Below are 25,608 nucleotides of genomic sequence, written 5' to 3'. Positions count from 1 at the left end.
TGAGTTATCTTCCATCGAAAGATTTAGAACCATTTATGACACCTCTGACAATGCGTTTTTCAAAAATTAATGTCAAAGATTCATGGGGCTTGTATCCTATTAGAGTTAAGTTATGCATTAGCCATCCTTATTCTTTCTATAATAAGAAATCAAGAGTAGGTAAACTTAGATTTTGTTTAGCAATTAATTACTGTTTCAGTATTTTATATTATATGGAAAAGATCCAGTCAGTGAATTTCCACCATTTAATTTAACTTTGAAACTCTCTAAGGGTATAAATCACTAAAGGGACTTAAGAGACTACTTAGGTAGGTATATCATTTAAAAAAGTACTGTCAAAAAGTTTACCTAAACACTCTTTACCTACATCTATTTAATTCATTTTTTTCTTAACAATCATAACTAGATTCCTCATGAAAATTTCATGAGACAATAAAGCAGTTAATCATGATCTTAATTTTTTTTTTGCCAACAAACTTTGCAACAGAAACACATGAGCTTCCTTGATTGCTAAACCAAGGTAGTCTATATTATATATAATGTTGATAACTCTGAAGATGTATTTATGTTAATTAAACTAACAAGCTTAAAATTAGCTTTTATTTACTAAAGATTATCCTCTATCAAATGAACTTGAAAAACATTTGAGTTAGTTTTTATTACATTTTAAAGAATTTTTCTATAAGGACTTCTTTGTTTAAGCCATTTAAATACAATGCTTTTGCAAAATAATTTGGGTAAAACTATGTGAGGTATAAAAATACCATATATATACACTGTACATTCACAGACACACATAAAAACAGATGGACACCCAGAGCTCTCATAGTTTTCACTTGAAAACTTTACTTATGAATCAGGTACAATACAAAAGTCACTAGTTTATAAACAGCTGATGGGATAAATTACATTAACTCATTTAGACGGCTGAAGCCTTTAATATTTGTGGAGAAGACTTAATCTCTATTTGCTCTTGACAAGTAATTTTCAGGAGGCAGTTTGGGGGAGAGGAAATCTGAGCAGTTTGTGTTTAAAAAGGTCTCTTCCTCCTTTTTTTCCCTTTTAGTTTCATGTGCTACCCATTGAGAGAATCTGGGCTCCATCTCAGGGGATGTGGGACTCTGTAATACATTTCAAAGACAGGATGAGATTTATAACTTTATGAGACAGAAAAAGAAAAAAATGTAAATTTTAGCTAGGAGTTTTAGAGTATATTTGTCTATAATCATAAGTCTTAGGGTAACTGGTTTTTTTCTTGAACTCTAGGACAATTAAATAGAAGATATTTCATTAAGTATGGGACAATTCTGCTCCAATAGCCTGCTGATTTATAATATCTGTAAGCATTTTGAGAGGAATCTGTAAATTTTAGGGACTGGTGAAGATAGATTCACCTCCACTTGGCTCTAGAGTTGTACTTCTGGTTTTGGAGGATTTGGCAAGACAAAGACAGTTGTTTTCTGTTAGTCCTTGAATATTGGCCTTCAGCTGATTTACTTCTTGGGTTAAGGGAATGGTTTAAGAAGAAGAATTAATTTTTTTTTTAAACATAAAAAAGTCTGACTTCTTTTTATTCTTCTAATTTAAATGAAGAATTCCTTTAGAATAGTTGTGATACAGTTTTTCCTTTAAATTTGATCCTCCCATAAGTAGCCATATGACAACTGGGTACATGAAGATGCCTGAAAAACATTCATCATTTTCACTATTGCCAGTTTAAATGATCCATCATCTGGCCTTAGATGAATAGGATCTTATATTTATTTCGAACTGTGACTCAAAACAATAAAGCTTTTGATGGTTTAACTACACACACTAGAGGCATCTCACAAGATCCGGAAAGCTGACTCTGGAGGTTAGTCTAAGAAAGTTAAAGAAAAACACAAGCCCTAAAAGAGGAAGCACAACAAGGGAGGTAGGAAAGTCAGTGTGTTCCCTGCAGAGCAGCTCTGAGTTCAGAGTTTATCAGGTCCTGTGGGAAATCCATCAATGGAGTGAAAACTAACTTTGATCACTTTTCTTAATTCTGAAGTTTACTTTATAATGCAGTTCAACTGGGGGAAAGGACATCCTCAGATGGTGATTTGCATCCTCATCAACAAACCTGAGAGGTTTCCCAGGAGAATCATTTTGCATCTGGGGATGGGGGGTGATTTGTTGCTCCTCTGGGCGCATCAGGATGATTTTCAGCAAACAAGATCATGGAGACAGTGAGTGACAAGGTGAGCCATTGGGAGCAGAAGTCCTGCCATCCTGTCCCTGATATACAGCCTTTGCAGGTCAGACCCAGTCTTTCCAAGATGCCTCACTTTGCTAGGGGAGCTGGCTGCTTTCCTGAAGGTTGGGAGACACTCAGCCTTGAGAAGAGAGGGAGGTATGGAGAACTTTTCAATATTCCTAGTCCTCACCCTGAGTTTCCTTACAGAGACTTCCTCCCCCCACCTAGATTTAGTCTTCAGTTAATTTTCTGTTCATAGATATATACTTTATCTTCTTTCTTAAAATTTAGCTCCTACACTATTTTCTTTTGTATACATTGCTTTCATTTTCTTCAATCTTTCATCATTTCTCTTATTCACTAGTATCTCTTACAGCATCCGAGAACTGTTTCATTGTCTCTATTTTACATCAAATTGAAACCATCTCACACTTAACCTCATTCGCCGTATCTTTACTTTTCAGTTTGATTATTAACAACTTTATGAAAATTCAATACATTCCAGATGTTTGCTAATATCACCCCTTATGTATGCTTTTTTTGGTGTCTTTCCCTTATTTTCTACAGTTAGTTGATAATTAATTACATCTGATAAAATCTGCCTCAATTCTACTTCATTTTTTCCCCCAATCATTGGTTTGTCTCACTTCTATTTTTCTATTTTTCATTTCTTTTTTATAGATGACACCATTTATCATCCTACTTTTAAGGATAGCACCATTTATCTCAAATTCTCATACATCATTTTCAATTAAAATGCTTTAATTACATAGAGACATTGTTTTCTCTTATAGGTTACACTTTTTAAACTCATCTATTAACACCTAGATTTAACAGATTTTTATGCTCTATTAATAGTATCACTATTTAGATTGCACTGAAAAACTATTTTTATGCTGGTATATAGAATTCCAAATAATTTTTATCCCTGACTTTGCTCTAGGTTACCTTGAAAATTACTCTTAAATATTCCAATAATTTAATCAATGATTTTATTGGTTTTCTTCTTAAAACTTACATAACCTGTCATTAACTTTAAAAAGTCTTCCTTATTTACAATTGTAATAAATTTCTCTTCCTTTACAGTTAGTCCTACAAAACCTGAAAATATGAGAAACGGAAGTGGTGACTGCAGTTACTTGTACTCAGAGCCCATTCTCAAATGTGTAAGTCTCCCTAGGTAAACTTAAATATGATTCACAACATTGTAGATATTTTTGTCAGAGTAAGATGATTCCTTTCTATTGCTAATAACTGAAGAGTTCGATCATAAATATATATTGATTATGTTGAACATTATCACATGATCTTATGTACATATTGAAGTGACCATGTATTTTTGGTCCTTAATCTGCTAGTGTGGGTAATTATGCAGATGAAGTTTCAATTTTTAAACTCATCTTGTATGTTTGGGATACAACTTTGGTCCAATGCCTGATCTTCTTATGTACTGTGACCATACTCTTGCAGTTGTTCTGTATAGATCTTCTTGAAATCCGGCTTGTGAAATGGAGTTGTCATTGTCTTTCTCATACTTTCCTTTGTAATTTGTTGCTACCAGAGTTGTTCTAAGCTCCTAATGCGACGACTGGAATATTCTCCATTATTCTCTCCTTTGCAGTGGTTCAGAGATATTATATGTATCTGGTGTATTTGGCATTCTTCAACATAGACGCCTTCTTTGAGATACCTTCTGGAACCCTTTTCCACACTGTTCAATGTTATCATGAGAAAACTTGCACCTTTGTGTGTTTCTATGATTTCAACATAATATTTTGGTAAGTTAAGTCTTCTAGAGTTTTGCCCTTAAATCTTTTAAATGTCATAATTTACTGGCATGGACTATCAATGTATCCTATTATTTTTCTAATATTTGCAACGTCTCCACTGCTAGCATTCAATATTTTTCATCCTTTTGTCATTTGTGCCTTCCTATTGGTAAGTGTCACATAGGTTTGTCAATTATATTATTCTTTGAAGGAACTAACTTTTGACCTTCTTTTTCTTTTCCATCTGAATGTTTGCTATCTACTAATTTCTCCTTTAACTTGTATCAGTTCCAATGATCTTTTAAGAAATAATTTGCTCTTCCTTTTCTGGCGTTACCATTTTCTTTTTTCCTCCCATTTCAATTAACAAGTGGAATTCCACCTTCCTTACAAACCTAATTCTATACCTAAGGGGCTCATGAATTCCCAGAATGTAGGATCAACTTCACAATATAATTGATTTTGTTTCATTGGAAACCCGGTCGACTTCATTATAACATATAAAACATCAACATAATAATGTTTTCAAGTGATGTGATTTGGAGAATTGTCTTCCTATTTCAAATTTGTATTGGGTTCATGGGTAACTCACTGCTCTTCATGTTATATATGTATATCTTCTTAAATCAAAATCAGCCAACAAAGCCCATAGATTTGATATGTGTCCATCTGACTTTGGTCAATGTCTTGGCCATCATGTTGAGGTTGATACCACATCTTATGTCATCCTTTGAAGTAAGCCATTTTCTGGATGATGTTGGTTGTAAGGCAACTTTGTTCACATACAGAGTTACCTGGGGTCTTTCCATGTGTTCGACTGCTCTCCTCAGTGCCTTCCAAGCCATCACCATCAGTCCCAGTAATTCTAAATGGGTGTGGCTTAAATCTAAAATCTCCACGTGCATTTACCCCTCCTTCCTTTTCTTCTGGATCCTCAACATGCTCATCTATATTCAGCTCATCCGAACGGCAGAAGCCCATCACAATTTCACATTTGTTGATTCTGAGTATATTACATATTACTGCCATAAGAAGAAATTTGAACACCACTATTTAATTGCATAAACAACTACCATAATAATTCGAGACCTCCTCTTTGTGGTCCTCATGATGTGGTCCAGTGTGTACACGGTGAATCTCCTCTACAAACACCACCAAAGATCCCAGCATCTTCATAGCCTCAGCCTCTCTTCCCAGTCATCTCCTGAAATCAAAGCCACTTACACGATTCTTCTGCTGATAAGTTGCTTTATTTTATTTTATTTCTCAGACAACTTTGTTACCTACTACTTATTTCATAATTCTGAGAAAAATTTAAGAGTAGAGAGAATGACTGCAATGATTTCATCGGGCTACCCAACCATCTGCCCTTTTGTGCTGATGAAAAATAATAAGATTGTTTCCAAATGGACTTCTTCTTTTTTGAAGATGAGAATTATCTTTTCTTCAAAAACATTCAGTAGATGATGTTACATCCACAACTTCTTATGGTAACAGAGAAATCTCTATAACATTTTATAGGAGAAAAAAATGCTGTGTGGCTATTGGATACTGACATGGAGCTAGTATGAACTGGGATGTGCTGTACATTAAAATATATACAGGTATGAAAACTTACAACGCAAAAGAGTACGTAAATATGAAATTAATAATTTTCATATTGACTCCTGTTTAAGTACAATATTTGTGGTTCCATTAAATATTAATCTATGATTAAAATGAACTTTATCTGCTTCGTTTTGCTCTCTTTAAAATGTGGGTGCTACGAAGTTTTAAATTACACTGGGGATTGAATTAGATTTCTGTAAAACTGCACTGCTCTATGGAAAGTCATATATCTATTCAACAAATAGATATCGCATGCTTTACATATTCTAGGCAGTGTTTAGGGGCTGGATATACATTTGTGAACAACAAAGGCAAAATATAAGTAGTGAGGAGTTTGTATAAAATGTTTAGTGGAGTAGGTCAGGTGGTAGAGTGCATGCTTAGCACATACCAGGTCCCATACCCGAGGTCCTGGGTTCAATCCCCAGTACTTCCATTAAGAAATAATAAAATTAAAAAAAAAATTTTATAAAAAGTGTGTGCTGAAGGAAAAATATAAATGCACATGACAGAGCTATAAAAGGAGAGCAGGTTAAGAGGAGTGAGAATGCTGGGATTTAATGCCATATGCACAGTAAAATGCGGGTGTGTCTTTCCTCAACTGCATAATCCCACGTGTTATAATACCCACTTTTGCAATGCTCAGGCATTTGTTATTTTAGATCCACTCCTTCTGTAACAATTTCAATTAAATGTGTCCCTTCATTTTCCATAATTCTTCATTAAAAATATCAAGACACTTTTCCCATCTACTGGGCTGCATTGCTTTATTGTTTTTTTCCCGGTCATATTGAGACATAATTGACACACAGCGCTCTGTATGTTTAAGGTGGGCAGCGTGATGGTTTGACTTACATATTTCATGAGATGATTACCATAGTCACTTTAGCGAGCATCCTTTATTTCATATGGATATACCACTGAAGAAGTAGAGAAGAATTTTTTTCCTTGTGGTGAGAACTCAGCATTCACTCTTGTAACAATTTTCATATATAACATATATATGAACACATATATACAACAGTGCTAACTATATTGATCATGATGTATGTTACATCCCATCTACTTATTTATCTTATAACTTGAAGTTTATGCTCTGGACATCCTTCATTCAATTTCCCCTTTCCCCCAACCCCTGCCTCTGATAACCACAAATCTGATCTCTTTTCCTATGAATTGGTTTGTTTATTTTGGAAGTCCAAGTGACCTACAACATGTTAGTTCCTGTTACAGAACAGAATAATTCAATACTTTGATACATTTGAAATTGTTTGTGTGTGTGTGTGTGTGTGTGTGTGTGTGTGTGTGTGTGTGTGTATGCCACACCTTCTTGATCCATTCATGCATTGCAGGACACGTAGATTACTTCCACATTTGGCTATTGTAAATAGTCCTGCAATGAACATAGAGGCTCTATTCTTTTCTAGTGTTTCTTTTCACTTTGCATAAATACCCAGGAGTGGAAATGTTGGATTGTATGGTAGGTAAAGTAATGAAGTAGGACATATAAGCAGCATAACTTTATTAAAATTTAGAGGTTGGAACCCTGGCAAAGGATTTGGTAAATGTACTAATGTAATAGGAGAAAAGGGCAGAAATCAATCTATAGGAAAGAGGCATCATTTCAGTTCATTGGAAAAGGGAGCACTTTGTAGGAAATGATGTTGGTTTTCCTTATAGCAAAAGAACAAAATTGGAACAGTAGCTTCTTTTATCAACAAATATTCATTCAGGCATCTTGAGTATAAAAGGCATTTATAAATCCTTTAGAAAATAAAGAGTAGATCAACAATTTTATATTTTGTAGTTATTATCTGTAAATCCTGAGCTCCCAACTTATCCCTCCACCCCATTCTCCCACTAGTTGCCATACATTTGTTTTCTATGTCTGTGAGTCTGTTTCTGTTTTGTAAATAAGTTCATTTGTATTATATTTTAGATTCCACATATAAGTGATATATAATATTTGTCTTTCTCTAACTTGCTTCACTTAGTGTGATACTCTCTAGGTCCATCCATGTTACTCCAAATGACATTATTTCATACTTTTTTCCAGCTGAGTAATATTTCATTGCATATATAATAAGTGGTCACCATTCTTTTTTTTTTTAATAGACTTTTTCCTATTAGAGCATTTTCAGGTTCACAACAGAATTGAGCAGAAAATACAGAGTTCACACTTGGCCCTCCCCATTGACACAGAAATACTCCCCTACCCTCAACATCCCTCATCAATGTGGCATATTTGGTACAGTTGATGAACCAGTATCGATGTATTATTATCAACCAAAATCTATAGTTTACATTAGGGTTTACTCTTGCTGTTGTACATTCTATGGGTTTTGACAAATGCATAATGACATGTAGCCACCACTATAGTATCACAGAGAATAATTTCATTGCCCTAAAAATCCCTTGTGCTCCACCTATTCATCCCTCCTTCCCTCTACCCAAACCCTTGGAAACCACAATCTTTTTATTGGTTCTGTAGCTGTGCCTTTTCCAGAAGGTCATTTGGTTGGAATCATACAGTTTGTAGCCTTTTCAGACTGGCTTCTTTCATTTAGTAATATGTCTTTTAAGTTTCTTCCATGTCTTTCATGGCTTTTTCTTTTTACTGCACATATATTTTTAAATTTACATATATGTACTGTTCATTGTTTCTAAGAAAATTTAGTGCTTTAGCTTTTTAAACTTACATAGTTATCAAGGGAATAAAGCCAACCACAAAATAAGAATTAACTCAAAATGATACATATACCCTGCTATTAAGAGCAACATTATTTCTAACTGCCAAGATATGGGAGCATCCTAACTGCACATCAATAGTTGAATAGATAATGGAGATGCAGTATTATGCACTGTATAATGAAATACAACTCACCCATAAAAAAGGACATTTTGCCATTTGCAGCCCTTCATTCACTTTTTTTCACTTCAAAAACCAGAATTTTATAACTGGCAGAGACATTTCCATTACATCAAAAACAACAAAATACATGGAAATTAACTTAACCAAGGAGGTTATCTATACTCTGAAAAATGAAATGACACAATGAAATGGAAACATTTCTTGTGCTCTTGGATTGGAAGAATCAACACTCTCAAAATGGCCACACTACCAAAGCAATCCACAGATCCAATGAAACCCTCATCAAAACACTGATGACATTCCTCACAGAAGTAGAACAAAGAACTCCAAAATTTATAAGGAATCCCAAAAGACCCTGAACAGCCAAAGCAATTTTTGTAGGTCTCTTTTTTTTCCTCTTTCTTCTTTTTGTTCTCTTTTCTTATGATTTGATGACTAGAGAAGGTCCTTTAACATTTATTGTAAAGCTGGTTTGGTGGTGCTGAAATCTTTTAGCTTTTGTTTATCTGTGAAGCTTTTCATTTCTCCATCAAGTCTGAATGAGAGTGTCAGCCGAGGGAGGCTGATGTGGAGTTCTAGGAGGTGAGCGGCCCAAACAAAAAAAAATGCACAAGGAGTTGCCAGACAGACTTCAGCCAGAGATGCCGTGGGGTTAACAACACTTTATTGCCACAGGGAGGTGCACACCTATGATGCACCTGTCCTGCTTTTATCTGTTTTCTGTCAGCACATGCGCAGTCTGAGTTTCTTTGTTCATTAGGCTTATAGAATATCTCTAGCACCTACGTACCTCTATTTTCTTTGTTCTAAATCTTATCTAATTGACACATGCATGGAGCAATTATTTACTGCATACTATAAACATGCTCTGTAGTCATGGCCTTGGGTCCCATGGCTTTAACTCATCTCAAGGCCAGCTCACAGAGAGCCTTGCTGGATAGATATTGTTGGTTGTAAGTTTCCCCCTTGCATCATTTAAAATATATCATGCACTCCCTTCTGGCCTGTAGAGGTTCTGCTGAAAAATCAGCTGATAACCTTATGGAAGTTTCCTTGTATGTTATTCATTGCTTTTCTCTTGCTGATTTTGATATTTTCTCCTTATCCTTAATTTTTGTCAATCTGATGACTATGTGCCTTGGTGTGTTCCTCTTTGGGTTGATTCTGTGTGATACTCTGAGCTTCCAGGACTTGGGTGACTGTTTCCTTTAACAAGTTGGGGAAGTTTTTGGTTATTATCTCTCCAAAAATTTTCTCAGGTCTTTTCTCTCTCTCTTCTCTTTCTGGGAACCCTGTAATTCAAATATTAATGTGCTTCATGTTGTCCCAGAGTTCTCTTAAACTATCCTCATTCTTTTTTTTTTCTTTTTTCTTTTTTTCTGTTCTGAAGTAGTGATTTCCACTAATCTGTCTTCCAGCTCACTGATCTGTTCTTCTGCTTTATTTAGTCTATTCTTGGTTCCTTCTAGTATATTGTTCATTTCAGTGATTTTATTCTTCAACTCTGTTTGGGTATTCTTTTATTTTCCATATCTTTGCTAAAAACTTCACTCTGTGTATCTGTACTTCTATTGAGTTCTCTGAACATCTTGGCCATCATTACTTTAAACTCTTTCTCAGATAATTTACCTATCTCCTCATCACTTATTTCTTCTTCTGGGATTTTATCTTGTGCCTTGGCCTGGGAGATATTCCTTTGCTGTCTCATATCATCTATCTTTCTATGCGATTGTGGACACCTTCCATAGGCTTTGGGATTGTTGCTTTGTTATTTCTCTACCTTCCCCAGTGGATGAGTCGGGACTACAGGCTTATGCAGGTTTCCTGGCAGGAGGAGCAAGTACCTGCCCACTGCTGGGTGAAGCTTGGTCCTGGACCTCTGGTGGGTAGGGCTGTGTCTTTGTGGCTTAGGAAGTCTGAGGATAGGTATGGCTGTGTTCCCACCCTGTATGTTGTTTGGCCTGAGGCTTCCATACAGGCTGTTGGGTAGGGCTTGGCCTTTGTGCTAATGATCCAATCAAGATGTCAGCCTCCAAAACACCTCATGTAGACTAACACATCTGGAACGTCCACCATCTGCTTTTATGTCCCTTGAGTGAGCCACAGCTGTCCCCAGGAGACCCTCCAAATCCAACAGGTAGGTCTGGCCCAGGTTCCTATTAAATCACTGCCTCTGCCCTTGGACCTGGTGCACATGAGTTTCCTCGTATGCTTCCCAAGTGAATGGAGTCTCCATTTCTCCCAGTCCCATGAGCCTTCCAGAGCCAAGTCCTCCTGGCCTTCAAAACCAGATGTCCTGGGGCCTCCTCTTTCCAGTGCCAGGACCCGAGCTGGGGGGCCTGACGTGGGGCTTAGAGCTCTCACTCCTGTGGGAGGGCCTCTGCAACTTAACAAATCTTCAGCTTTAGGGTTGCTCACTGGGGGCACATGGGGCCCAATTATATGGTGATCACGCCCCACCTACTGTCCTGCTGTGGTTCCCTCTTTATGTTTCCAATTGCAGAAGATCTTTTTTGCTAGGTTCCAGTCTTTTGTCTATGGTTGTTTAGCATTCAGTTATGGTTTCATTATAATCATGAGGAGAGGCAAACTTGTGGTCCTACCACTTCACCATCTTGACCAGAACTCAGGTGGTCACCATTCTTATTTGTGGTGTTATATACCTTTAGACAAACTGATGAATATTCTCATAAAATGTTTTCTCTGTTCACATAAACTTGACATCATCAACACTATTTCTTAATGATTGGAAACTTCCCAGAATTTGCCAAAAGATCTTCTATAGGTTCTCAAATCACTGGATATAAAACAAAAACCATAAAAAACATCCTTTGTAAAGGCCCTTCTCTGTCTGACCCCTGCAAAGACACAGAAAACATGTTTTCACAATAAAAATTCCTCACCTTGGGCACTAGTGTGCAAGGAACAATTTGTATGACGCTTTGTTTCTATAAGATGATACTAGCAAAGGAGTTGTGCTTTGCCTTAGAGTTTTTGGATAGTACAGAAACACAGATTAAATTTAAAATTGTCCCTTGATCCAAAAAGCCACCTTTAGAAATCTAGTCTATAAAATAAGAGCAGCTACCTGCAGAGAAATAGCATGGAAAGATATTCCTGAACTATTATATACGGTGAGGAAAAAAGAAAACCAGCTGAAATCCTAGGAATGGTGGAAGAATTGAAAACAAAATGTGAAAATGCATATTGTGCAATATTTTGCAACTCTTTCAAATGAGTTTTGTCCACGTCTGCTGAAGTGTTTTGTTAGAATGGGACAATATTGTCACACTATTGGTGGAGTTGACTCTGACATTTGGGGGTCCTCAGTCACTGGTCATCCTTCCTCCACTGAATCTTCACAATCTCATCCCATCCCCTGCCCTACAATAGTGTCCAAAGATTGAAGGTCAGCATCATGATGTGCCCCCTCTTCCCCAGACAAACTGCCATCTCACTTAGGTCGTGTCTATGAGTTGGGACTGGACATACAGTTTCCTGTCACATTTCAGGGTAGAGGGACACTTCCATCTCCCAAGCGTTGGCTCTCCATGCCAGCCTCACGTGGTCCTGCTTCCATACTGGAAAATGTCTTATTGTTCAGACTGTAAGAATCTTTGGGTTTCTTGGTCCAATATGAGGAGAAGCAATGCATGTGCCTCATTCACAATTGCTAGCATCCTGTGTTGATGGAATGATGTCTAGTCCAAGTTGATAACCAACAAATACTCTGATAAAGGAATGTCAACACGTTCACCATTTCTCTTCAGATCAAAATCTTTTATGTGTAATCTTCTCTCATTTGAAAAAGATTTTGCCTAGCCTCAAGCATGGTGAAAGCATGTAGTTCAGCAACTATAGACATGTAGTTCAGCAACTATAATCCAATGAAAACAAAACCAAAACCAAAAATCCTTGATAGGCAAAGCCAGGATAAAATCAGACAACTGTGAACGCCTGGGCTTCTGGGTCAATGGATGTTACTAGGCTATAATTTTTTTAAAAAGTAAAACCTGCCATTTGGGACAACTTGGATGGAATCTGAGGGCATTATGCTTTGTGATATAATTCAGGGAGAGAAAGGTAAACTATGTGATGTTATTTGGGTGTGGAACTGAAAAAAGCCTAAGTCCTAGAAATGGAGTGCAGAAAGGTGGTTGTCAGGGGCTGGGCAATGGGGGGAAATGGGGAGATCCTGGTCAAAGGGTACAAAGTGCCATTTCTAAGATGAATAGTTTCTGGGAATCTAATCAACAGTATGGTTACTATAGTTAACAACACTGCATTTATACTTTAGAGTTATTGGGAATGTAGATCTAGAATGTTCTCATCACACACACACACACACACACAAGTAGTTATCTGAAGTGATCGAAATGTTACCTTACTTTACTATAATAGTCATGTTGCAATATCAGTTGATCTACAACTATGTGATGGTTAGAGGTGCCACCCGTGCACTACTGAGAATCCAAACGTAACTTTACAGTCAGCCCTTTGTACCGATGGCATTGAATCAAACCTAGACCATGTAGCGGTAGAGTACATATTTAGTGAAAAAAAAAACACACATGTATAAGTGGACCTGCACATTTCAAAGCCATGTAATTCAAGGTATCAATTCATCACATTATACAACTTAAACTTACACAAAGTTATTTGTCAACTGTATCTCAACAAGGCTGGGGGAAGTAAGCTACACCAGGAGGGGGTCCAGTAGCGGCAGGTGGAAAAGTGAACATGTTCTCTGAGAAAGTGCTCACGGGTCATATGTTATCAATTTCCACTGATAAATTGATGGGAATTTCCATCAAGCAAGTGAAAACTAAATCTGATCACTTTTCTACATTCTGAAGTTTACTTTATGATGGAAGGTCAACTGGGAAAAAAGGACATCCTCAGATGGTGGTTTTGCATCATCATCATCAATAAATCTGAGAAGTTTACCAGGAGACTCATTTTGCATCTGGGAGGGTGATTTGTTGCTCCTCTGGGTGCATCAGGGTGATCCTCAGTAAACAAGGTCATGGAGACAGCGGTTGACGAGGTGACCCATTGGGAGCAGAAGTCCTGCTGTACCATCCCTGATATACAGCCTTTGCCCATCAGTCCCAGTCTTACCAAGATACCTCACTTTGTGGAGAAACCTACTGCTTTTGCTAAGGATTCTGTGACACTCAACCTTGAGAAGAGAGGGAGGTATAAAGACCTTTTCACTATTCCTGTTCCCCATCCTAACCTTCCTAATGGAGACTTCCAAATTTTTCTGATTTAACTTTCTATTAGGTTGCTGTTTGATATAAGTATATTTTCTCATTTTCCCCTTCTATTGCCCCTAATTCTTTTTTTCTTCATATATGTTGCTTCTACTTTCTCCATTCTTTCATTTCTTTTATTCTTTAGTAGCTGTTTCATCCTTTCAGTACCTTTTCATTGCTCAATAGATCCTGTTTCATTTTCAAATCATATCACACTTTCTGCTCTGTATATTGACTTCTCAGTTTATAACTAACAACTATCTGAAAATTTTGCATGTTCTATGTTTTGTCTGATATCCCCTCTTTGTGTTTTTTTATGTCTCTCCTTGATTCTCTGCTCCTCAGTTGATACTTATTTACATGTGATTTAACTTGCCTCTCAGTATCACCACTTAAGCCCTTTCCTAATCATCTGTTTTCCTGCTTTTGTTTCTCCCAACATCATTCTGTTTTTATACATAATAACTTTTATCTCAAGTTATCATACAATCAATGTTTTCATAAAAAATTCTTAGATCCCATTTCCACTAAGTTTTCACATTTTTTCCTCTTAGAGATTTTACATCTTTGTTAACTTATATTAATTCTTATGTTCAATTGGATTTTATGCTATTTAAATGCTATCATTATTTATACTGCATTCTAAAACTAGTTGTCTGCTGGCATATAGATATCCAAATGATCTTTATATTGACTTTGCTTTCAATAGCTTTGGAATGGCTCTTAAATTTTTTAACTAATTCAGCCAAATGATTATATCAGTTTCCTCCAAAAATATATAGAATCTCTCAATGATAAAAGATAGTGTTTCTGGTTATTTTAAATGTTACTTACTTTCTGTCCTATAGCATTCTGGAATCTGCAAACTTGGGCAATACAAGAGGTCAAACAGATCATTTTACTCATATTAACCCCAAAGGAAAAGCTTTCAATATTAAATACTTGCTATGACACTATCTATGTGGAATTTTTTTTTGTCAGTGTAAGGTTCTTCCTTCTATTGCTAGATAATTAAATTTTTTTTAAATTTTATCATGAACATAGATTGAATTATATCACATTGTCTTATAACTATCTTGAAGTGGTCATATATTTTTGTCCCTTTAAGGCTAAAGCCCAGGAAACAGAGCTCAGGGTTAGAACTAAAGAAATATAATGTAGAGTCAGATTTGTTCTTCCCTATTAACAAATGTATTTGTACTTGGCATGTTTGTCATATTTCACCATTGAAGCACTCTTTGAGATTTCTTTCAGAACAATTTTACCCACTGTTCAATGGTATCATGGGGAGATGGCACATTTATGTTATTTCTTACTCCAATATCTTTATTTGGTAAGTTAAGTCTTCAAGAGTTTTGTCCCCAGATATTCTAAACTTTCAAATATGCTGGCATAGATAATTGTAGTATCACGGTACTTTCTAACATTTGCAACCTCTCCACTGCTGTCTTGTCAACACTGTTAATCCCGATGCTACTGTGCCTTCCTTTTGCTGCTGTTACAATCTCATAGGTTTGTTAATTTTATTATTCCTTTGCAGGAACTGATTTTTGAATTAGTTTTTTTTTTTTTATTCCATAGGAGGGCTATTATCTCTCAATTTCTGCTTTACCTTGTAGCAATTCCATTTGTTTTTATTTAGGATCAATATGCTCCTCCTTTTCTTGTGTCACAATTTCCCCTATCTCCATCTTTGACTGAGCAGTTTGAATTCTACCTGCATCCTAAACCTAATTCTTTACCTAGGTTCCCAAGTATTTCTGGAATTGAGTCTCTGGCAGTGACACATCTTGGCCTAAAATACAGAAGGTTTGAACATTACCCAGCCTCCTTCATACAGAACTGTCAATTACTATGTTCTCTCACAAGTTTAATTATTTAGAACTTCACAATATAACCTATTTCATTTCATCTGAAGCCTAGTTGACCTAATTAAAATATCTAAAGTATTAGTCAGATTATGTTTCCAAGTGATACAGTTTGGGGGGTCTTCTTTATATCTCAAATTTGTGTGGGATTCATGGGGAACTCAATGCTCTTCATCTTATATATGTACAGCTTCTTAATTCAGTCACCCTTGAAAAAGCCTATAGATTTAATATTCATACACCTGACATTTGTCAACATTTTGACCATCATGTTCAAGCTGATTCCAGATCTCATGTCATCCTTTGGAGTAAGACATTTTCTGGATGATGTTGGTTGTAAGGTAACTTTGTTCGTATACAGAGTGACCCGGGGTCTTTCCATCTGTACGACTGCTCTCCTCAGCGCCTTCCAAGCCATCACCATCAGTCCCAGTCAGTCTAACTGGGTGAGGCTTAAATCTAAATTCTCTACCTGCATTTACCCCTCCTTCTTTTTCTTCTGGATCATCAACACACTCATCTATGTTGACATCACCAAAATTTTAAGAGCCAACCACAATTTCACAATTGCTCCCTCTGGGTATTCTCAAATATACTGTCAATCTAAGCAGATGGAACAGCACCATTTAATGGCATTCCTAAGTGTCATCTTGATTCGAGATCTCCTCTGTGTGGTCTTCATGATGTTGTCCAGCATCTACATGGTGAATCTCCTCTACAAACACCGCCAAAGAGCCCAGCATGTTCATAGCCCCAATGTCTCTTCCCAGCCAGCTCCTGAGATCAAAGCCTCTCACACTATTCTTTTGCTGGTAAGTTGCTTTGTCTTCTTTTATTGCTTAAACAATTTCCTTACCCTTTATTTGATTTATAGACAAAATCCAAGACTGGAGAGAATGACTGGGATAATAGCATCCTGCTACCCAACCATCTGCCCATTTGTGCTGATGAAGAATAATAACATTATTTCCAAATTGACTTTTTCCCTTTTAAAGATGAGAATTAACTTTTCTCAAGGAAGTTTCAATAGATGATCTGATACTCACAACGTCCTCTGACAACAGAGAACTTTCCAGATTGATTTGTACAAGGGAAAAATGGCATTGAACAGTGAAACAGGACTAGTATAATTGAGATGAAATGTGTCAGGGAGAGAAAATTTCCCCCTCTACCTCTTTGAATTCTTGTTCCTGGGCTCATAATAAAATTGCTCCAACATAGTAAGAGGAGAAAAAAATTATTTTGTGTGCACAAAGGTGTCATAGAAATGGAAACTGGGAAAGGAAAAACCAGACAGCTTTTACACTTTTTAGACAAAGAAGCAAGAAATTTATAAGGATTTGACAAGACAGAGAAAGTGAAGTTCTAGGTGCTTCATTAGTGAAGAATTTAAACAGAGTTTGGACTTGGAGAAGTAAATTCAACAAGACACAAGGTTTGTTTATACAGGCTTCTTGGCCCCCAAGTTCTTATCTCTGGTGTAGAGAGGATCCCTTCACCTCTACATGCAGGGATTCACCTCACATGAGAGAGGTTTCCTGCTTTCAGATGGACAGAGAGAGTCAGAGTTTCCTTCTTGCATTGGCTGCTGCACAAGCAATTCAAAATAATTTATATGCCATTGTGGTGTGTATTCTGGCCTCTGTGCTGAGCCCTGCTAGTGATAAAATAAAAATACTCACAGAGCGTCAAGTATAGCTGGAATGGTAGAGCGCAGGCTTGACATGCACGAGGCCATGGTTTCAATTCCCAGTACCCTCATTTAAAAAGAGGAAATAATGATAAATAAGCAAATAGACATAATGACCTCCCCTCCAAAAATATACGTGCAGATTTTAAGTCTTAGAATCAAGAAGAAAACATGAGTATATGATTAATGATTTTCATATTGATTACTTATTTAATTATAATAATTGTGTTTTAAAAAAACACATAATAAATATATCAGTGAAACTATTTTATCTGAGAAAATGTCCTCCATATATATATAGAATGGAATAGTACTCAGCCCTAAAAAAGAATGAAATCATGCCCATTTGCAGCAAAATGGAGGGATCTACATGTTGTCACACAAAGTGAAGAAAGCTAGAAAGAGAAAGAAAAATTCCATATGATATCACTTTTATGTGGAATCTTAAGAAATGACAGAAATGAACTTATTTACAAAATGGAGTTAGACTCAGAGACAGAAAACAAACCTATGGTTAACATGGGAAAGAGGAGGGGGAGGGATAAATTAGGAGTTTGGGATTTGCAGATACAAACTACTATATCTAAAAAGATAAACCACAAGGTCCTACTGTCTAGCACAGGGAATTGGATTCAATAAGCTATAACAGAAAAGAATATGAAACAGACTGCTTGTTTATACGTATGACAGAGTCACTGTGCTCGACACTAGAAACTAATACAGCATTGTAAATCAACAATACTTCAATAAAAAAATTTAGACTATTTTATGTGCTTGTTTTGCTCTTTTTAATATGTGGCTACTAGAAAATTACATTTGGAATTTGATTAAATTTGTATTAAATGACACTGCTCTAGGTAAATTCATGTATTTATTCAACAAATATGTATCGGAAGCCTGACATATTCCAGGCAGGATTTTATTGTCTGGGCATGCATTGGTGATGAACTCAGGCAAGACAGAATTATTAAGGAGACTATATAGAACATTGTAATCTAGGAAAAGTTAAGTGCAGGTGGTAGAGCTATAAAAAATTAGAGCAGGTTAGGAGCATGGGAAGGGATGGGAGTTGAAGCATCACGTGCAGTAAAATGCAGCTGTGAGTCTTCCAGCATCTGCAAAACTTTATCAATAACAACAGCCTTACCCATGCCACCCTGGTGTGTTGGTCATTTTCGATGTATGCTGTTACGATCATTTTAATTGAATGTGTCCCTTCATTTTCCATGGAACCTTTAAAATTAAAAATTGTTTTAAATTGGAAAAAATGAGAACTCACAATAGCAGTTTTCTTGCCTCCGGTGCTGCATTTATGTTAACTCGATGTGATTTGCATGATTGTTTATCACAATTTACCATCATTTCATCCTGTGCTACTTGGAGGTCTCAGCTCCATTAATTCAGTTTCAATTAAAGACCTTAGTGAAAAACTCTTACACCATGAAAAAGAGATTTTGCCTTTTTCAGCAACATGGATGGACTTGAAGGTCCTTTTGCTAATTGAAATAAATCAGAGAAGGTCAAATACTTGTATGTTATCACTTACATGGGGAATCTAAAAAACACAAAAAAGAAATGACTACAACAACAACAACAACAACAAAAATAGGTTCACAGATACAGAGAACAAGCTAGTGGTTACTAGTGGGGAGAGGGGAGGGATGAGGGGCATTATCAGGGTGGGGAATTAAGAGGTACACACTATTATGTATAAAATAAGGTACAAGGATACATTGTACAAGACAGGGAATATAGTCAATATTTTATAAGAACTATTAATGGAGTATAACCTTTAATTTTGTGAATCGCTATATTGTACACCTGTAACATATAATATTGTGTCTATTAATCCTTTGAATAATTTCCCCATAATTCTAACATTACATGCTGGTTGGGACTCAAATATTTTTTCTGTAAGAAAAACTCCAGCTGTTTCTGAACTGCTGATTCCCTTTTTTCCTCTGAAACCTTTTCCTGCCCTTACTGGGAAATACGGCCATAATAAAATCCGTGCTATATGATCGCCTGTGTTTATTTCCCATGGCTTATCGCTAGATAACATCACCTTAATTTCTCCTGTATAATCACTATCTGTAATTCCAGTCTGTACCCAGATTCCTTGAGCAGTAAGGACAGATTTTCCTAATAGCAATCCCACAGTTTTTTCTGGCAAGGGCCCATATATTTCTGTATTAATTAATGTAGGGGCTTCCCCTGGCAATATTATCATAGACCTTTTAGCAGGCTGATCTAAGGCTGCACTGCCTCGTGTTGCGGTGGATAATCCCACGACACTGTGTGGTAAGGGGTATTGTCGGTTGTCTGAGTCTGAAAGGCAGCTTGAGCTGGATATGCTCCCTTGCTTTGAAGGGCTAGGAGCTGGCCCCTCCGGGAGTTTCCCTGCAAGGGAGTGCCATCCTCATGAACAGTGGATCTACACTGATCGGCCCAATGATTACCCTTTACGCATTTAGGACAAAGGCCAGGTGGCCTTTCTTGTTTTTGCTTAACATTATTCATTGGTTTCCTTTTAATTGGCTTTTGACATTCCTTCTTAGTATGCCCAGGAGGCCACAATTAAAGCATTTTCCCATAAACCCTTTATTTAATTTTAAATTTGCCATAGCCTGAGCCATCATATTAGCTTTAAATGACTCGGTACCTGTTAATATCATCATTTAAGGAAGCCTTGCCTTTAAAGGGCCCAATCGCCTTCTCACAGTCAGGATCGGCATTTTCACATGCAAGTAGCTGGAGAATGGTATCTGCAGCCTCAGTACTGTTTACTTGTCTTCTGATAGATTCTTGCAATTGTGCAATAAATTCAGGATAAGGTTCCTTTGGTCCCTGTATAATTTTTTGAAATGATGTAGCTGCCTGTCCATTGGATTCAGTTTTTTCCCAAGCTCTTAAATAGCATCACCTCAATTGCTCTATAGCCTGATCATCCATCAGAATCTGATCTTGGACTTGTGCCCAGGCATTGAGACCCAATAGCTGGTCAAAAGATATTGGAATGTTCCAAGCTTGGCTATCCCTTGCCGTAATTTCAGCATGGTCAAGCCACCAGGTTCCGCATTGTAAAAATTCAGAAGGAGCCAAGACGGTCTGGGCCAAAGTCTGCCAATCAATGGGAATAAGTCATGATCGTTCAGCCATAGTTTGTATGAGCCCCATAGTGAAAGGGGAATTCACTCCATCATTCTGAACTGCTTGTTTTAGTTCTTTTATCGTTCAAAGTGGAACGGTTCACGAGTAGACTCATAAATGCCATTTGGATTATTTGGATCCACTCCGGGAGCCAAACGTTCTCTCACTACGACAGGCAGAGGCACCTTAAGTGCCTCTAAGTTGCCCTGTTGTTTTGCTTCTAGAGTTCCTTGCTGTACTGTGGAGAGGGAGCTAGTTTTCACGGGTGAGATCTCTTTCATAAGAGTCTGAGGACAAGTTGTTCGTTTTGGCAATGAAACAGTAGGAGGCGGTGGCCATACATCCTCCTCCATTATTTCAGGGGCCGACGGCATAGCGGGCTCCTGAGGCATGGCCGTGGCTGCTCATGGCTGTCCCTTTCCATCAGATAGGGCATGATCAAGGGTCTCTCGGTCATCATCAGAGCTAGAAATATCAAATTCTTCAGCTGTTTGCAATGGCTCCAGAACCCATTTTATGAGACTCCATGTTGGCCAGTGAGTGGAATCTGAATTCCTTTTGCATGTAATTTCTTTAATTCTGCTCCTACCCTTTCCCAGTCCTGTAAACTTAAAGTACCTAATGTTGGAAACCAGGTACAATGTTTATCAATTAACATGAATAATTCTAGTACCCGGCCTTCACTCGTCCGGGCTCCTCCTGACGTGAAGAGCTGCCTCAATAGACAAACATATGGCTTATATTGTCCGGAGATTGGTACATTTCCCATTATAACCCTGAAAAAGTTCTCAAGACAATCCTCACTGGCAGCAGATTTTTGAGGCCTCTCACTCCTCTCAGGGTCCTGCAGCACTGCACTTTTGCTTTGCAGAAATGCCGCCCTCAGTTCAAGTCCCTGTTTGGGCGCCGCTTGCTGTGTCCAGCACAGCTCGGGACCATGTCTGAGGACGGGCGACGCAAGACTTAAGAAACAGAGAGACAAAGTAAAGAGCAAAGATGGGACCAGGGAACTCAAGATCTTGTGGATCTAGAGTGCCGAAAGCCTGGTTGACAACATATTTATTAGGCATATACAGCTCAGATAAAAATGAGATCAAAGGGGTGGGGCTTTAGATAATCCACGCGATAAGCACTAAATTCGGCTTGCTGGTTAACTGATTAATTTCAGGCCTATCCCTTCCAGGAACAATTACCCTCCTCAAGGTATGCAAAATTTCTAAATCTACGCTGTTATTGCCTCTGGGACATCTTGAGATAGCAAATAGAGTCCATAGTCCATAGCGAACTACTGGTGTTATAATCTGGAGTGTTGGTTGGGCTACGGTAAAACTCACTGCCCTGTCCCATGCTTGCACTTTAGGGAACGAGAAGGAACTAAAAGCAGGAGGCACTGAACAGGCTCAGGAGGAAAAGTGAATGTGTTCTCTGAGGAGCTGCTCTGAGGTCAGACTTTACCAAGTTCTGTGGGAATTTCCATCAGCTGGGTGAAAACTAAGTTGATGACTTTCTTGGATCATGAAGTTCACTTTAGGATGTAGCTCAACTGGGAAAATGGACCCTCTCCAATGATGATTTTGCTGCTAACTGATAAACCTAATTAAGTTTCCCAGGACAATCATTTTGCACCTGGGAGGGTGATTTGTTGCTCCTCTGGGTGCCTCAGGATGATTCCCAGTAAACAAGGTCTTGGAGACAGCGGGTGTCAAGGTGACCGCCTGGGAGCAGAAATTCTGCCACCTTGTCTCTGATATACAGCCCCTGATATATGCCCTTCAGACCTGGATTCTCCCTGATGTCTCACTTTGCTGGGGAATCTGCTTTTCTTAAGGATCAGAGATACTCAGAGAAACAGAGGGAGGTATGGAGACATTTCCAATATCCCCATGCCCTGTCCTAAGCTTCCTTACAGAGACTTCTGTTTTCTTCAGACTTAACCCCTGTTAATTTTCTGTTACTTTATCTTCTTATTTATATTATTATCCCTGTTTCTCTTTCCTTCCATACATGTGGCTTTTACTTTCTTCATTCTTTCATATCATTTGGTTTTTAGTGTGTCTTACAGCTCTCCAATACTGGTTCATTGTCTCAGTTCTGCTTCATTTTAAAACCGTATCACATTCTTCACTGTATTTTGACTTTGCAGTTTATTATTAACAACTATTTAAAAGTTCCATACACTCCATGTCTTAGCTAATATCCCCCCCTTATCTATGTTTTCATGTTTTAAATTCTCTGCACCTTAGTTGATACTTACTTATGTTTGATATAACTTGACTCTCAGTTTCACTTTATTTCTTCTCTAATTACTTGTTAATCTCATTTTTTCCCACAGCATCATTCTATTTTATAGATAACACGCTTTATCTCAAATTATCCTATGTCATTTGTATTTAAAATCTTTTCATCACAGACTAATTTATAATGTTTTTAAAAGAAGTTTTACACATTTGATATCATATCTTAATTCCTAGCTTGAATAAAATTTTATAATATTTACATGGTATCACTCTTTAAATGCATTTTTAAGTTTCTTTTTTCACTGGCATGTAGAAATCCAAGTGATTTTGATACTGACTTCCTTTCAGTAACCTTGAAAACCACTCTTTATAGAATTTAGCCAATGATTTTATTGGTTTCCTTCCTAAAATTTATATAATCTGTCAATGATAAAAGATAATGTTATTTTCTTTCCAATTCCTATACATTTTATTTTCTATCTTTAGCATAAAGTCCAGGAAATCAAACAACAAAATTACCAAAGTAGTGAAAGTAGGTAATTTTACTACAGCCAATCTCAAAGGGAAAGCTTTCAGTATTAATATTTACTATGCTATAGTTGACATCATAGATATTTTTATCAGGGTAAGAATATTCTCTTCAATTGCCATATAACTAAATTTTTTATCATAAATGTATATTAAACTTTATCACATGATCTTATGCATATATTGAAGTCATCCTACAGTTTTGTGCCTTAGTCTAGCAGTGTGGGTATTCACGTAGATGAAATTTCTAAAGTCAACCATAACTTTCATGTTTGAGATCATTATTTCACCAACTGCTTGATTTTCTTTACAGACTGTGGATGCAATTTTCCAGTTGTTTCGTATAGATTATTCTTCCTTTGGTCCATGAAATAGGCTTGTACTTGTCCATTTCACAGTATGTTTGTTAAATTTTGCTACCAAGTTTATGCTACCTTCTTAATGTGATTAATGGAATGTTATGTTCTCCCTAATTCTATCCTTAGGGGTGGCTCACAGATACTGCTCATGTCTGCTGTGTTGGACATGCTTCGCCATTGACACATTCTTTGAGAATTCTTCTGGAACAATTTTTGCTACTGTTGAAATGTATTATTAGGAGGGTTGCATATTTATTGTTTCTATTCTTCCAATATCTTTTTTTGGTAAGTTAAGTCTTCTAGAAATTTGCCCACAGATTTCTTAAATTTCCAAATGTATTGGCATAATCATAGAATCATGTTATTTGATAATACCTGCAACTTCTCCACTGCTATCCTTAAATTTTTTTAATCCTAACATAATTTGTGTATTCCTTTGGGAAACTGTTACAGTCTCACAGAAGTTGGTTGATTTTATTATTCTTGTGATGGAGCCAACGTTTGAATTTGTTTTTCCTTTCCACATGCAGTTTGCCATCTCTAAATTTCCACTTTTACCTGTATCAGTTCTACTTATTTCTTTATAGGATTAATTTGTTATTTCTTTGTTAGTATCACTGTTTTCTCCCACTGCCCCCATTTGAAGCAGCAACTTGAATTCTACCCTCTTTATAGACCTAATTCTGTGCACTACAGCTTTCAAGAAATTCCAGAATCTAATCTCTGGAAATAACACGTCTTGGCCTGGAATACAGAAGGGTTGAACACCCCAGCACCCTCTCCTCATACTGAATTTTCAAACACCATGGTCTTCCACAGGCTCCATTATTTATCATTTCAAAACAATCTATTTTGTTCCATTTGAAGCCTGGTTAACCTAAGGAAAATGTAAAAAACATTATTAAGATAATGTTTCCAAGTGATGCAATTTGGGAGTTTTTCTTAATATCTCAAATTTGTATGGGGCTCATGGGGAACTCAATCCTTTTCATATCATATGTGTGCACCTTCTTAACTCACCTGAAAAAGCCCGTAGACTTGATATTCATGCATCTGACATTGGTCAATGTTTTGACCATCATATTCAAGTTGATACCTGGCATCATGTCATCCTTTGGAGTAAAACATTTTGAGAGCGATGCTGGTTGTAAGGCAATTTTGTTCACAAACAGAGTGACCCGAGGTCTTTCCATCTGTACGACCACTCTCCTCAGTGCCTTCCAAGCCGTCATCATCAGTCCCAGTGATTCTAACTGGGCGTGGCTTAAATCTAAAGTCTCCACCTGCATTTACCCCTCCTTGCTTTTCTTCTGGATCCTCAACATGCTCATCTATAGTCACATCATCAGAACTGTAGAAGCCAAACGCAATTCCACATTTGTGGGTTCTGGGTATACTACGCCATTCTGTCAATCTGTGCAGAAGGAACAGCGCTATTCAGCGGTATTTTCGAGTGCCATGGTGATTCGAGATCTTCTTTTTGTGGTCCTCATCGTATGGTCCAGTATCTACATGGTGAATCTCCTCTACAAACACCGCCAGAGAGCCCGGCATCTTCACAGCCCCAGTCTCTCTTTCCGAACATCTCCTGAGATCAAAGCCACCCACACTATTCTTTTGCTGGTAAGTGGCTTCATTTTCTTTTATGGCTTAAACAACTTTATTACCTTTTATTTGTTTTACTTACCCAAGAAAAAGCCAAGAATGGAGAACATAATAGGGATTATTTCATCATGCTACCCCACAATCTGCCCTTTCGTGCTGATGAAAAATAAGATTTCCAGGTTTACTTCCTCTCTTTCACAGTTGAAAATGACCTTTTCTCAAAGAACATTTAGTAGATGATCTGATCCTCAGAACTTCTTACAGCAACAGAGAAGTCTCCAGAATGATTTATCCTCAGAAAAAAATGGCTATTGAACACTCAAATTTGGGCTAATGAAATTCAGATGAGGTGGAAACTTAAACTTCACAACAATTTGAAGTCTTAGACAATGAAGAAGAGTACATAAATGTGATATTAATTATTTTCATATTGGTTATTTTATTTA

General features: G+C 37.1%; 2 protein-coding genes and 1 pseudogene across 2 annotated transcripts; all 3 read left to right on the top strand.

Annotated features, from left to right (window-relative positions):
• The first annotated feature begins 4,506 nt into the window (after positions 1 to 4,506).
• LOC141578745 (vomeronasal type-1 receptor 40-like) lies at positions 4,507 to 5,454 on the top strand (annotated as a pseudogene).
• A 10,231-nt stretch (positions 5,455 to 15,685) lies between these two features.
• LOC141578743 (vomeronasal type-1 receptor 3-like) lies at positions 15,686 to 16,627 on the top strand. The gene has a single exon (XM_074371208.1). The coding sequence runs from the start codon at positions 15,686 to 15,688 to the stop codon at positions 16,625 to 16,627; it is 942 nt and encodes a 313-aa protein (XP_074227309.1).
• A 7,839-nt stretch (positions 16,628 to 24,466) lies between these two features.
• Positions 24,467 to 25,402, top strand: LOC141578744 (vomeronasal type-1 receptor 4-like). Its single transcript, XM_074371209.1, has one exon. It carries the CDS (start codon positions 24,467 to 24,469, stop codon positions 25,400 to 25,402), a length of 936 nt encoding a protein of 311 aa, XP_074227310.1.
• Positions 25,403 to 25,608: the final 206 nt, after the last annotated feature.

Source organism: Camelus bactrianus, chromosome 9 (assembly GCF_048773025.1).
Source record: "Camelus bactrianus isolate YW-2024 breed Bactrian camel chromosome 9, ASM4877302v1, whole genome shotgun sequence".
Taxonomy (NCBI): domain Eukaryota; kingdom Metazoa; phylum Chordata; class Mammalia; order Artiodactyla; family Camelidae; genus Camelus; species Camelus bactrianus.
The sequence above is the reverse complement of the archived record's forward strand: the minus strand, read 5'-3'. Positions and strand labels throughout refer to the sequence as shown.

Bases quoted from the DNA above. Each gene is read 5' to 3' on its own strand.
- LOC141578744 (XM_074371209.1), top strand. From the start codon at position 24,467: ATGTTTCCAAGTGATGCAATTTGGGAGTTTTTCTTAATATCTCAAATT.
- LOC141578743 (XM_074371208.1), top strand. From the start codon at position 15,686: ATGTTTCCAAGTGATACAGTTTGGGGGGTCTTCTTTATATCTCAAATT.